This window comes from Bombina bombina, chromosome 12 (assembly GCF_027579735.1).
Source record: "Bombina bombina isolate aBomBom1 chromosome 12, aBomBom1.pri, whole genome shotgun sequence".
NCBI classification, from domain to species: domain Eukaryota; kingdom Metazoa; phylum Chordata; class Amphibia; order Anura; family Bombinatoridae; genus Bombina; species Bombina bombina.
In genome coordinates this window covers 4,605,378-4,620,080 of record NC_069510.1, presented here as the reverse complement: position 1 = coordinate 4,620,080, position 14,703 = coordinate 4,605,378, and the positions used below count along the sequence as shown (strand labels likewise).

General features: G+C 39.7%; 1 protein-coding gene across 1 annotated transcript in view; it reads right to left on the bottom strand.

The window, feature by feature from the left end:
* Positions 1-14,703, bottom strand: part of C5 (complement C5) — a gene marked incomplete in the record, with an annotated part of 397,040 nt that overhangs the window by 311,708 nt on the left and 70,629 nt on the right. The window contains 2 exon segments of the mRNA XM_053695931.1: positions 2,836-2,951; positions 9,259-9,385. Of these exon segments, the coding sequence (XP_053551906.1) occupies positions 2,836-2,951; positions 9,259-9,385 (243 nt within the window).

The following is a 14,703-nucleotide window of genomic DNA, read 5'->3' as shown; positions in this document are numbered from 1 at the left end:
CCTGAACATCTCTTGCCCAAGCCTGAGCAAAGAGAGAGAGTCTGCCCCCCACTAGATCCGGTCCCGGATCGGGGGCTACTCCTTCATGCTGTTTTGTTAGCAGCGGCAGGCTTATTGGCCTGCTTACCCTTGTTCCAGCCTTGCATCGGTTTCCAGGCTGGTTTCTGTGAGGCATTACCCTCTTGCTTAGAGGATGCAGAATTAGAGGCCGGTCCGTTCTTGAAATTACGAAAGGAACGAAAATTAGACTTATTCTTGGCTTTGAAAGGCCTATCTTGTGGGAGGGCGTGGCCCTTTCCCCCAGTGATGTCTGCAATAATCTCTTTCAATTCTGGCCCAAAGAGAGTTTTACCCTTGAAGGGGATGTTAAGCAATTTTGTCTTGGATGATACATCCGGTGACCAAGACTTTAGCCAAAGCGCTCTGCGCGCCACAATTGCAAACCCTGAATTTTTCGCCGCTAATCTAGCTAATTGCAAAGCGGCATCTAAAATAAAAGAGTTAGCTAACTTAAGTGCGTGAACTCTGTCCATAACCTCCTCATATGGAGTCTCTCTACTGAGCGACTTTTCTAGTTCCTCGAACCAGAATCACGCTGCTGTAGTGACAGGAACAATGCACGAAATGGGTTGTAGAAGGTAACCTTGCTGTACAAAAATCTTTTTAAGTAAACCCTCCAATTTTTTATCCATAGGATCTTTGAAAGCACAATTATCCTCGATAGGAATAGTAGTGCGCTTGTTTAGAGTAGAAACTGCCCCCTCGACCTTAGGGACTGTCTGCCATAAGTCCTTTCTGGGGTCGACCATAGGAAATAATTTCTTAAATATAGGAGGGGGAACAAAAGGTATGCCGGGCGTCTCCCATTCCTTATTCACTATGTCCGCCACCCGCTTGGGTATAGGAAAAGCGTCGGGTGCACCGGAACCTCTAGGAACCTGTCCATCTTGCATAATTTTTCTGGAATCACCAAGTTGTCACAATCATCCAGAGTAAATAACACCTCCTTAAGCAGTGCGTGGAGATGTTCTAATTTAAATTTAAATGTCACAACATCAGGTTCCGCCTGTTGAGAAATTTTTCCTGAATCTGAAATTTCCCCATCTGACAAAACCTCCCTCATGGCCCCTTCAGATTGGTGTGAGGGTATGACAGAACCATTATCATCAGCGCCCTCTTGCTCTTCAGTGTTTAAAACAGAGCAATCGCGCTTTCTCTGATATGCAGGCATTTTGGATAAAATATTTGCTATGGAGTTATCCATTACAGCCGTCAATTCTTGCATGGTAATAAGCATTGGCGCGCTAGAAGTACTAGGGGCCTCCTGCGTGGGAAAAACTGGTATAGACACAGAAGGAGATGATGTAGAACCATGTCTACTCCCTTCATCTGATGAATCATCTTGGGCAACTTCATTATCTGTGACAGTACTGTCCTTACATTGTTTGGACGCTATGGCACAATTATCACACAATTTTGAAGGGGGAGACACATTGACTTTCATACATATAGAACATAGCTTATCTGAAGGCCCAGACATGTTAAACAGGCTTAAACTTGTCAATAAAGCACAAAAACTGTTTTAAAACAAAACCGTTACTGTCTCTTTAAATTTTAAACAGAGCACACTTTATTACTGAATATGTGAAAAAATATGAAGGAATTGTTCAAAAATTACCAAAATTTCACCACAGTGTCTTAAAGCATTAAAAGTATTGCACATCAATTTTCAGAGCTTTAACCCTTAAAATAACGAAACCGGAGCCAGTTACAGATTTAACCCTTATACAGTCCCAGCTACAGCCTTTGCTGTGACTTTACCAAGCCCAGAGGGGAATACGATACCAAATGACGCTTCTAGGAACTTTTCCAATTACTTTCAGGTCCTCACACATGCATCTGCATGTCTTGCTCTCAAAAATAACTGCGCAGTAATGGCGCGAAAATGAGGCTCAGCCTACAACTGGGAAGGACCTTCCTGACTGGAAAAGGTGTCTAACATAGTGCCTGACGTTAAAAAACGTTCCCCAAGTTTATAAGTGTGAATTATTAGCATAAACATATATAAAATGTCCAAAACAAAGCAATCGATTTTGCCCATAAAAGTGTCTACCAGTTTTATAGCCCATATTAAGCCCTTTATTCTGTTTGAGACTAAGAAAATGGCTTACCGGTCCCCATGAGGGGAAATGACAGCCTTCCAGCATTACACAGTCTTGTTAGAAATATGGCTAGTCATACCTTAAGCAGAAAAGTCTGCTAACTGTTTCCCCCAACTGAAGTTACTTCATCTCAACAGTCCTATGTGGAAACAGCAATCGATTTTAGTTACTGTCTGCTAAAATCATCTTCCTCTCACAAACAGAAATCTTCATCTTTTTCTGTTTCAGAGTAAATAGTACATACCAGCACTATTTTAAAATAACAAACTCTTGATAGTAGAATAAAAAAAACTACAACTAAAACACCACATACTCTTAACCATCTCCGTGGAGATGTTGCCTGTGCAACGGCAAAGAGAATGACTGGGGTGGGCGGAGCCTAGGAGGGACTATATGGCCAGCTTTGCTGGGACTCTTTGCCATTTCCTGTTGGGGAAGAGATATTTCCCACAAGTAAGGATGACGCCGTGGACCGGACACACCAATGTTGGAGAAAAGTATTTTTTTTAATAAAAAACAACTGCACTAAGTGTGTGTGCATATGTGTGAGTGTGCTTGTGTGTGTTTCATGCTAGATTGAATTACATTTTATGTCCTTTGGAATGTCTCTCAGTCCAGGGGTGCAGTAAAGGAGATAAAACAGATAACGATAAGAGCTCGATAGAAAACAAACCTTTATGTAAAATGGAAGTCCTGGCTTCACAAAGAGAGGGGTACCTATTAATCTCAGTTTGTATGGAGTTAAAACAAATTTGACATCAGCACTTTCAGTTTCTTCTGCATGTCCCTCTGTGAAAAAAAACATAATTTATGCTTACCTGATAAATTTATTTCTCTTGTAGTGTATCCAGTCCACGGATCATCCATTACTTATGGGATATTAACTCCTCCCCAACAGGAAGTGCAAGAGGATTCACCCAGCAGAGCTGCTATATAGCTCCTCCCCTAACTGCCATTACCAGTCATTCGACCGAAAACATGCAGAGAAAGGAAAACCATAGGGTACAGTGGTGACTGTAGTTTAATGGAAAAATTACCTGCCTTAAAGTGACAGGGCGGGCCGTGGACTGGATACACTACAAGAGAAATAAATTTATCAGGTAAGCATAAATTATGTTTTCTCTTGTTAAGTGTATCCAGTCCACGGATCATCCATTACTTATGGGATACCAATACCAAAGCTAAAGTACACGGATGACGGGAGGGACAGGCAGGCTCTTTATACGGAAGGAACCACTGCCTGAAGAACCTTTCTCCCAAAAACAGCCTCCGAAGAAGCAAAAGTGTCAAATTTGTAAAATTTGGAAAAAGTATGAAGAGAAGACCAAGTTGCAGCCTTGCAAATCTGTTCAACAGAAGCCTCATTCTTAAAGGCCCAAGTGGAAGCCACAGCTCTAGTAGAATGTGCTGTAATTCTTTCAGGAGGCTGCTGTCCAGCAGTCTCATAGGCTAACCGTATTATGCTACGAAGCCAAAAGGAGAGAGAGGTAGCCGAAGCTTTTTGACCTCTCCTCTGACCAGAATAAACGACAAACAGGGAAGACGTTTGTCGAAAATCCTTAGTTGCCTGTAGATAAAATTTCAGGGCACGGACTACATCTAGATTGTGTAGCAGACGTTCCTTTTTCGAAGAAGGATTAGGACACAAAGATGTAACCACAATCTCTTGATTGATATTCCTGTTAGTGACCACCTTAGGTAGGAACCCAGGTTTAGTACGCAGAACTACCTTGTCTGAATGAAAAATCAGATAAGGAGAATCACAATGTAAGGCAGATAACTCAGAGACTCTTCGAGCCGAGGAAATCGCCATTAAAAACAGAACTTTCCAAGATAACAACTTGATATCAATGGAATGAAGGGGTTCAAACGGAACCCCCTGTAAAACATTAAGAACTAAGTTCAAACTCCATGGTGGAGCAACAGTTTTAAACACAGGCTTGATCCTAGCTAAAGCCTGACAAAAAGCTTGAACGTCCGGAACTTCTGACAGACGTTTGTGTAAAAGAATGGACAGAGCTGAAATCTGTCCCTTTAAGGAACTAGCGGATAAACCCTTTTCTAAACCTTCTTGTAGAAAAGACAATATCCTCGGAATCCTAACCTTACTCCATGAGTAACTCTTGGATTCGCACCAATATAAGTATTTGCGCCATATCTTATGGTAAATCTTTCTGGTAACAGGCTTCCTAGCCTGTATTAAGGTATCAATAACTGACTCAGAAAAACCACGTTTTGATAAAATCAAGCGTTCAATTTCCAAGCAGTCAGCTTCAGAGAAATTAGATTTTGATGTTTGAAGGGACCCTGGATCAGAAGGTCCTGTTTCAGAGGTAGCGACCAAGGTGGACAGGATGACATGTCCACTAGATCTGCATACCAAGTCCTGCGTGGCCATGCAGGCGCTATTAGAATCACTGATGCTCTCTCCTGTTTGATTCTGGCAATCAATCGAGGAAGCATCGGGAAGGGTGGAAACACATAAGCCATCCCGAAGGTCCAAGGTGCTGTCAAAGCATCTATCAGAACCGCTCCCGGATCCCTGGATCTGGACCCGTAACGAGGAAGCTTGGCGTTCTGTCGAGACGCCATGAGATCTATCTCTGGTTTGCCCCAACGTCGAAGTATTTGGGCAAAGACCTCCGGATGAAGTTCCCACTCCCCCGGATGAAAAGTCTGACGACTTAAGAAATCCGCCTCCCAGTTCTCCACTCCCGGGATGTGGATTGCTGACAGGTGGCAAGAGTGACACTCTGCCCAGCGAATTATCTTTGATACTTCCATCATTGCTAGGGAGCTTCTTGTCCCTCCCTGATGGTTGATGTAAGCTACAGTCGTGATGTTGTCCGACTGAAACCTGATGAACCCCCGAGTTGTTAACTGGGGCCAAGCCAGAAGGGCATTGAGAACTGCTCTCAATTCCAGAATGTTTATTGGTAGGAGACTCTCCTCCTGATTCCATTGTCCCTGAGCCTTCAGAGAATTCCAGACAGCGCCCCAACCTAGTAGGCTGGCGTCTGTTGTTACAATTGTCCAGTCCGGCCTGCTGAATGGCATCCCCCTGGACAGATGTGGCCGAGAAAGCCACCATAGAAGAGAATTTCTGGTCTCTTGATCCAGATTCAGAGTAGGGGACAAGTCTGAGTAATCCCCATTCCACTGACTTAGCATGCACAATTGCAGCGGTCTGAGATGTAGACGTGCAAAGGGTACTATGTCCATTGCTGCTACCATTAAGCCGATCACCTCCATGCATTGAGCTACTGACGGGTGTTGAATGGAATGAAGGAAACGGCATGCATTTTGAAGCTTTGTTAACCTGTCTTCTGTCAGGTAAATCTTCATTTCTACAGAATCTATAAGAGTCCCCAAGAAGGGAACTCTTGTGAGTGGAAAGAGAGAACTCTTCTTTTCGTTCACCTTCCATCCATGCGACCTTAGAAATGCCAGTACTAACTCTGTATGAGACTTGGCAGTTTGAAAGCTTGAAGCTTGTATCAGAATGTCGTCTAGGTACGGAGCTACCGCAATTCCTCGCGGTCTTAGTACCGCCAGAAGAGCACCCAGAACCTTTGTGAAGATTCTCGGAGCCGTAGCCAATCCGAATGGAAGAGCTACAAACTGGTAATGCCTGTCTAGAAAGGCAAACCTTAGATACCGGTAATGATCTTTGTGAATCGGTATGTGAAGGTAAGCATCCTTTAAATCCACTTTGGTCATGTACTGACCCTTTTGGATCATGGGTAAAATTGTCCGAATAGTTTCCATTTTGAACGATGGAACTCTTAGGAATTTGTTTAGGATCTTTAAATCCAAGATTGGCCTGAAAGTTCCCTCTTTTTTGGGAACCACAAACAGATTTGAGTAAAACCCTTGTCCTTGTTCCGACTGCGGAACCGGATGGATCACTCCCATTAATAAAAGATCTTGTACGCAGCGTAGAAACGCCTCTTTCTTTATTTGGTTTGTTGACAACCTTGACAGATGAAATCTCCCTCTTGGAGGAGAGAATTTGAAGTCTAGAAGGTATCCCTGAGATATGATCTCTAACGCCCAGGGATCCTGGACATCTCTTGCCCAAGCCTGGGCGAAGAGAGAAAGTCTGCCCCCCACTAGATCCGTTCCCGGATCGGGGGCCCTCGATTCATGCTGTCTTAGGGGCAGCAGCAGGTTTCCTGGCCTGCTTGCCCTTGTTCCAGGACTGGTTAGGTCTCCAGCCTTGTCTGTAGCGAGCAACAGCTCCTTCCTGTTTTGGTGCAGAGGAAGTTGATGCTGCTCCTGCTTTGAAATTACGAAAGGAACGAAAATTAGACTGTCTAGCCTTAGGTTTGGCTCTGTCTTGAGGCAGGGCATGGCCTTTACCTCCTGTAATGTCAGCGATAATTTCTTTCAACCCGGGCCCGAATAAGGTCTGCCCTTTGAAAGGTATATTAAGCAATTTAGATTTAGAAGTAACGTCAGCTGACCAGGATTTTAGCCACAGTGCTCTGCGTGCCTGAATGGCGAATCCGGAATTCTTAGCCGTAAGTTTAGTTAAATGTACTACGGCATCTGAAATAAATGAGTTAGCTAACTTAAGGGCTTTAAGCTTGTGTGTAATCTCATCTAATGGAGCTGATTCAAGTGTCTCTTCCAGAGACTCAAACCAAAATGCTGCTGCAGCCGTGACAGGCGCAATGCATGCAAGAGGTTGCAATATAAAACCTTGTTGAACAAACATTTTCTTAAGGTAACCCTCTAACTTTTTATCCATTGGATCTGAAAAGGCACAGCTATCCTCCACCGGGATAGTGGTACGCTTAGCTAAAGTAGAAACTGCTCCCTCCACCTTAGGGACCGTTTGCCATAAGTCCCGTGTGGTGGCGTCTATTGGAAACATCTTTCTAAATATCGGAGGGGGTGAGAACGGCACACCGGGTCTATCCCACTCCTTAGTAACAATTTCAGTAAGTCTCTTAGGTATAGGAAAAACGTCAGTACTCGCCGGGTACCGCAAGATATTTATCCAACCTACACATTTTCTCTGGTATTGCAACTGTGTTACAATCATTCAGAGCCGCTAACACCTCCCCTAGTAATACACAGAGGTTTTCCAGCTTAAATTTAAAATTTGAAATATCTGAATCCAGTTTGTTTGGATCAGAACCGTCACCCGCAGAATGTGTCCGTCCTCATGTTCTGCAAATTGTGACGCAGTGTCTGACATGGCCCTAATATTATCAGCGCACTCTGTTCTCACCCCAGAGTGATCACGCTTACCTCTTAGTTCTGGTAATTTAGCCAAAACTTCAGTCATAACAGTAGCCATATCCTGTAATGTGATTTGTAATGGCCGCCCAGATGTACTCGGCGCTACAATATCACGCACCTCCCGAGCGGGAGATGCAGGTACTGACACGTGAGGCTAGTTAGTCGGCATAACTCTCCCCTCGTTGTTTGGTGAAATATGTTCAATTTGTACAGATTGACTTTTATTTAAAGTAGCATCAATACAGTTAGTACATACATTTCTATTGGGCTCCACTTTGGCTTTAGCACATATAGCACAGATATCTTCCTCTGAATCAGACATGTTTAACACACTAGCAAATAAACTAGCAACTTGGAAATACTTTTCAAGTAATTTACTATAATATGAAAACGTACTGTGCCTATAAGAAGCACAGAAAAAGTTATGACAGTTGAAAATTAATAAACTGAAAAGTTATAGCATCAAATCTTTGTAAAAAACACAATTTTAGCAAAGGATTGCTCCCATTAGCAAAGGATAACTAACCCTGATAGCAGAAAAAAAAAAAAAAAAATACAGAAATAAACGTTTTTTTTATCACAGTCAACTACAATCTCACAGCTCTGCTGTGAGTGATTACCTCCCTCAAAACAAGTTTTGAAGACCCCTGAGTTCTGTAGAGATGAACCGGATCATGCAGGGAAGACCATAAACTTCTGACTGAATTTTTTGATGCGTAGCAAAAGCACCAAAAAAGGCCCCTCCCCCTCACACATAACAGTGAGAGAGATCAGTAAACTGTCATAAATTAAATAAAACGACTGCCAAGTGGAAAAAAATAGTGCCCAAAACATTTTTTCACCCAGTACCTCAGAAAATTAAACGATTTTACATGCCAGCAAAAAACGTTTAACATTAATAAATTGAGTGTTATTAAAAAGCCTGTTGCTAGTCCCTGCAAATTAGGCTAAAGATTTATGCATACAGTATAATTCCAGTGAAGTGCCATTCCCCAGAATACTGAAGTGTAAAATATACATACATGACAGCCTGATACCAGTTGCTGCTACTGCATTTAAGGCTGAGTTTACATTATATCGGTATGGCAGAATTTTCTCATCAATTCCATTGTCAGAAAATAATAAGCTGCTACATACCTCTTTGCAGATTAATCTGCCCGCTGTCCCCTGATCTGAAGTTTACCTCTCCTCAGATGGCCGAGAAACAGCAATATGATCTTAACTACTCCGGCTAAAATCATAGAAAAACTCAGGTAGATTCTTCTTCAAATTCTACCAGAGAAGGAATAACACACTCCGGTGCTATTATAAAATAACAAACTTTTGATTGAAGGTATGAAACTAAGTATAATCACCACAGTCCTCTCACACATCCTATCTATTCGTTGGGTGCAAGAGAATGACTGGTAATGGCAGTTAGGGGAGGAGCTATATAGCAGCTCTGCTGGGTGAATCCTCTTGCACTTCCTGTTGGGGAGGAGTTAATATCCCATAAGTAATGGATGATCCGTGGACTGGATACACTTAACAAGAGAAATACAAACTGTGTTATTGAAACCTTAAACCAAAAAAGTTTTAAAAAAAATGACATTTATGACAAACAGTCTAGGACTGTAATATATATACAGTATATATTAATGGAATGCTAAGCATTTGCACCTAAAACATAATGTGCTAAATGACTCAGGGGCCTGTCAATATATTTTATTAAGGGTTAACTGTGCACTGAACTCTGGGTAAAAGACACATAACAATACATTTCAGAGCTGTCTGTCAGGCAACATGCTAGAGACTGATTTCAGAATAAAGAGTTTGTCTATATGATTTTATTGCTCTCTGTTAATACCTGCGGACTCCTGAACAGAAGCAGTGATATACAAATAACCACCATCAAGATCTTTAAGTTGCGAGTATCCCAGTTCTTCAATTGCAGACTTGGTATTAAATTTGAACTCAGCCTCTCCGTCAGTCATCTGATTTTACAAAACAATACACACTGATAATATTGTCAAATATAGTAAACATAAAGAGTTATACATTTACATTCCAAATATCGAAGTAGAAAAAAATAGCACATTTAGCTAATATTTCCCTTTTACATTATTATCTAAAAAACAAACAAAATAACCCCCTTAAAGCAATATCAACGTTTCCTCCTGGGCTTGATCTCACAGCAAACGTTGCCACTTATTGGCTAGAATGTTCTGTGCATGAGCTTGATTGACAGGATAGTAAGTTAATGGTGTGCCTGTATGAGATTCGCAGTCGTTAGTAATCGCATGCTGGGGGGGGGGTGCATTTTTATTTCTCTTTAACACTCACTAGATATAGTAAAACTACACGCGGCTTCCTAGCTAACAATGGCTGTGGCTAGCTTTGTTGTCTGCAGACTCAAACCCAGATTGGCTCCTCCAAATAACACAAATGGTGGGAGGTGGAATATGGTTACTGAAAAGCAATTGCAGCAAATGTATAGACTTGACTGGTGTGTAATTCTATAGCAGTACAACACAAATGTATAGACTTGACTGGTGTGTTATTCTATAGCAGCACAACAGTAATATATAGACTTGACTGGTGTGTTATTCTATAGCAGTACAACAGTAATGTATAGACTTGACTGGTGTGTTATTCTATAGCAGTACAACACAAATGTATAGACTTGACTGGTGTGTAATTCTATAGCAGTACAACACAAATGTATAGACTTGACTGGTGTGTAATTCTATAGCAGTACAACACAAATGTATAGACTTGACTGGTGTGTAATTCTATAGCAGTACAACACAAATGTATAGACTTGACTGGTGTGTTATTCTATAGCAGTACAACACAAATGTATAGACTTGACTGGTGTGTTATTCTATAGCAGTACAACACAAATGTATAGACTTGACTGGTGTGTTATTCTATAGCAGTACAACACAAATGTATAGACTTGACTGGTGTGTTATTCTATAGCAGCACAACAGTAATGTATAGACTTGACTGGTGTGTTATTCTATAGCAGTACAACACAAATGTATAGACTTGACTGGTGTGTTATTCTATAGCAGTACAACACAAATGTATAGACTTGACTGGTGTGTTATTCTATAGCAGTACAACACAAATGTATAGACTTGACTGGTGTGTTATTCTATAGCAGTACAACACAAATGTATAGACTTGACTGGTGTGTTATTCTATAGCAGTACAACACAAATGTATAGACTTGACTGGTGTGTTATTCTATAGCAGTACAACACAAATGTATAGACTTGACTGGTGTGTTATTCTATAGCAGTACAACACAAATGTATAGACTTGACTGGTGTGTTATTCTATAGCAGTACAACACAAATATATAGACTTGACTGATGTGTTATTCTATAGCAGTACAACAGTAATATATAGACTTGAGTGGTGTGTTATTCTATAGCAGTACAACACAAATGTATAGACTTGACTGGTGTGTTATTCTATAGCAGTACAACACAAATGTATAGACTTGACTGGTGTGTTATTCTATAGCAGCACAACACAAATGTATAGACTTGACTGGTGTGTTATTCTATAGCAGTACAACACAAATGTATAGACTTGACTGGTGTGTTATTCTATAGCAGTACAACAGTAATGTATAGACTTGACTGGTGTGTTATTGTATAGCAGTACAACAGTAATATATAGACTTGACTTGTGTGTTATTCTATAGCAGTACAACACAAATGTATAGACTTGACTGGTGAGTTATTCTATAGCAGTACAACACAAATGTATAGACTTGACTGGTGTGTTATTCTATAGCAGTACAACACAAATGTATAGACTTGACTTGTGTGTTATTCTATAGCAGTACAACACAAATGTATAGACTTGACTGGTGTGTTATTCTATAGCAGTACAACACAAATGTATAGACTTGACTGGTGTGTTATTCTATAGCAGCACAACACAAATGTATAGACTTGACTGGTGTGTTATTCTATAGCAGTACAACACAAATATATAGACTTGACTGGTGTGTTATTCTATAGCAGTACAACACAAATGTATAGACTTGACTGGTGTGTTATTCTATAGCAGTACAACACAAATGTATAGACTTGACTGGTGTGTTATTCTATAGCAGTACAACAGTAATGTATAGACTTGACTGGTGTGTTATTCTATAGCAGTACAACACAAATGTATAGACTTGACTGATGTGTTATTCTATAGCAGCACAACACAAATGTATAGACTTGACTGGTGTGTTATTCTATAGCAGTACAACAGTAATGTATAGACTTGACTGGTGTGTTATTCTATAGCAGTACAACACAAATGTATAGACTTGACTGGTGTGTTATTCTATAGCAGCACAACACAAATGTATAGACTTGACTGATGTGTTATTCTATAGCAGTACAACACAAATGTATAGACTTGACTGGTGTGTTATTCTATAGCAGTACAACACAAATGTATAGACTTGACGGGTGTGTTATTCTATAGCAGTACAACACAAATGTATAGACTTGACTGGTGTGTTATTCTATAGCAGTACAACAGTAATGTATAGACTTGACTGGTGTGTTATTCTATAGCAGTACAACACAAATGTATAGACTTGACTGGTGTGTTATTCTATAGCAGTACAACACAAATGTATAGACTTGACTGGTGTGTTATTCTATAGCAGTACAACACAAATGTATAGACTTGACTGGTGTGTTATTCTATAGCAGTACAACACAAATGTATAGACTTGACTGGTGTGTTATTCTATAGCAGTACAACACAAATGTATAGACTTGACTGGTGTGTTATTCTATAGCAGTACAACACAAATGTATAGACTTGACTGGTGTGTTATTCTATAGCAGTACAACACAAATGTATAGACTTGACTGGTGTGTTATTCTATAGCAGTACAACACAAATGTATAGACTTGACTGTGTGTTATTCTATAGCAGTACAACACAAATGTATAGACTTGACTGGTGTGTTATTCTATAGCAGTACAACACAAATGTATAGACTTGACTGGTGTGTTATTCTATAGCAGTACAACACAAATGTATAGACTTGACTGGTGTGTTATTCTATAGCAGTACAACACAAATGTATAGACTTGACTGGTGTGTTATTCTATAGCAGTACAACACAAATGTATAGACTTGACTGGTGTGTTATTCTATAGCAGTACAACACAAATGTATAGACTTGACTGGTGTGTTATTCTATAGCAGTACAACACAAATGTATAGACTTGACTGGTGTGTTATTCTATAGCAGTACAACACAAATGTATAGACTTGACTGGTGTGTTATTCTATAGCAGTACAACACAAATGTATAGACTTGACTGGTGTGTTATTCTATAGCAGTACAACACAAATGTATAGACTTGACTGGTGTGTTATTCTATAGCAGTACAACACAAATGTATAGACTTGACTGGTGTGTTATTCTATAGCAGTACAACACAAATGTATAGACTTGACTGGTGTGTTATTCTATAGCAGTACAACACAAATGTATAGACTTGACTGGTGTGTTATTCTATAGCAGTACAACACAAATGTATAGACTTGACTGGTGTGTTATTCTATAGCAGTACAACACAAATGTATAGACTTGACTGGTGTGTTATTCTATAGCAGCACAACACAAATGTATAGACTTGACTGGTGTGTTATTCTATAGCAGTACAACACAAATGTATAGACTTGACTGGTGTGTTATTCTATAGCAGTACAACACAAATGTATAGACTTGACTGGTGTGTTATTCTATAGCAGTACAACACAAATGTATAGACTTGACTGGTGTGTTATTCTATAGCAGTACAACACAAATGTATAGACTTGACTGGTGTGTTATTCTATAGCAGTACAACACAAATGTATAGACTGATGTGTTATTCTATAGCAGTACAACACAAATGTATAGACTTGACTGGTGTGTTATTCTATAGCAGTACAACACAAATGTATAGACTTGACTGGTGTGTTATTCTATAGCAGCACAACACAAATGTATAGACTTGACTGGTGTGTTATTCTATAGCAGTACAACACAAATGTATAGACTTGACTGGTGTGTTATTCTATAGCAGCACAACACAAATGTATAGACTTGACTGGTGTGTTATTCTATAGCAGTACAACACAAATGTATAGACTTGACTGGTGTGTTATTCTATAGCAGTACAACACAAATGTATAGACTTGACTGGTGTGTTATTCTATAGCAGTACAACACAAATGTATAGACTTGACTGGTGTGTTATTCTATAGCAGTACAACACAAATGTATAGACTTGACTGTGTGTTATTCTATAGCAGTACAACACAAATGTATAGACTTGACTGGTGTGTTATTCTATAGCAGTACAACACAAATGTATAGACTTGACTGGTGTGTTATTCTATAGCAGTACAACACAAATGTATAGACTTGACTGGTGTGTTATTCTATAGCAGTACAACACAAATGTATAGACTTGACTGGTGTGTTATTCTATAGCAGTACAACACAAATGTATAGACTTGACTGGTGTGTTATTCTATAGCAGTACAACACAAATGTATAGACTTGACTGGTGTGTTATTCTATAGCAGTACAACACAAATGTATAGACTTGACTGGTGTGTTATTCTATAGCAGTACAACACAAATGTATAGACTTGACTGGTGTGTTATTCTATAGCAGTACAACACAAATGTATAGACTTGACTGGTGTGTTATTCTATAGCAGTACAACACAAATGTATAGACTTGACTGGTGTGTTATTCTATAGCAGTACAACACAAATGTATAGACTTGACTGGTGTGTTATTCTATAGCAGTACAACACAAATGTATAGACTTGACTGGTGTGTTATTCTATAGCAGTACAACACAAATATATAGACTTGACTGGTGTGTTATTCTATAGCAGTACAACACAAATGTATAGACTTGACTGGTGTGTTATTCTATAGCAGTACAACACAAATGTATAGACTTGACTGGTGTGTTATTCTATAGCAGTACAACACAAATGTATAGACTTGACTGGTGTGTTATTCTATAGCAGTACAACACAAATGTATAGACTTGACTGGTGTGTTATTCTATAGCAGTACAACACAAATGTATAGACTTGACTGGTGTGTTATTCTATAGCAGTACAACACAAATGTATAGACTTGACTGGTGTGTTATTCTATAGCAGTACAACACAAATGTATAGACTTGACTGGTGTGTTATTCTATAGCAGTACAACACAAATGTATAGACTTGACTGGTGTGTTATTCTATAGCAGTACAACATGT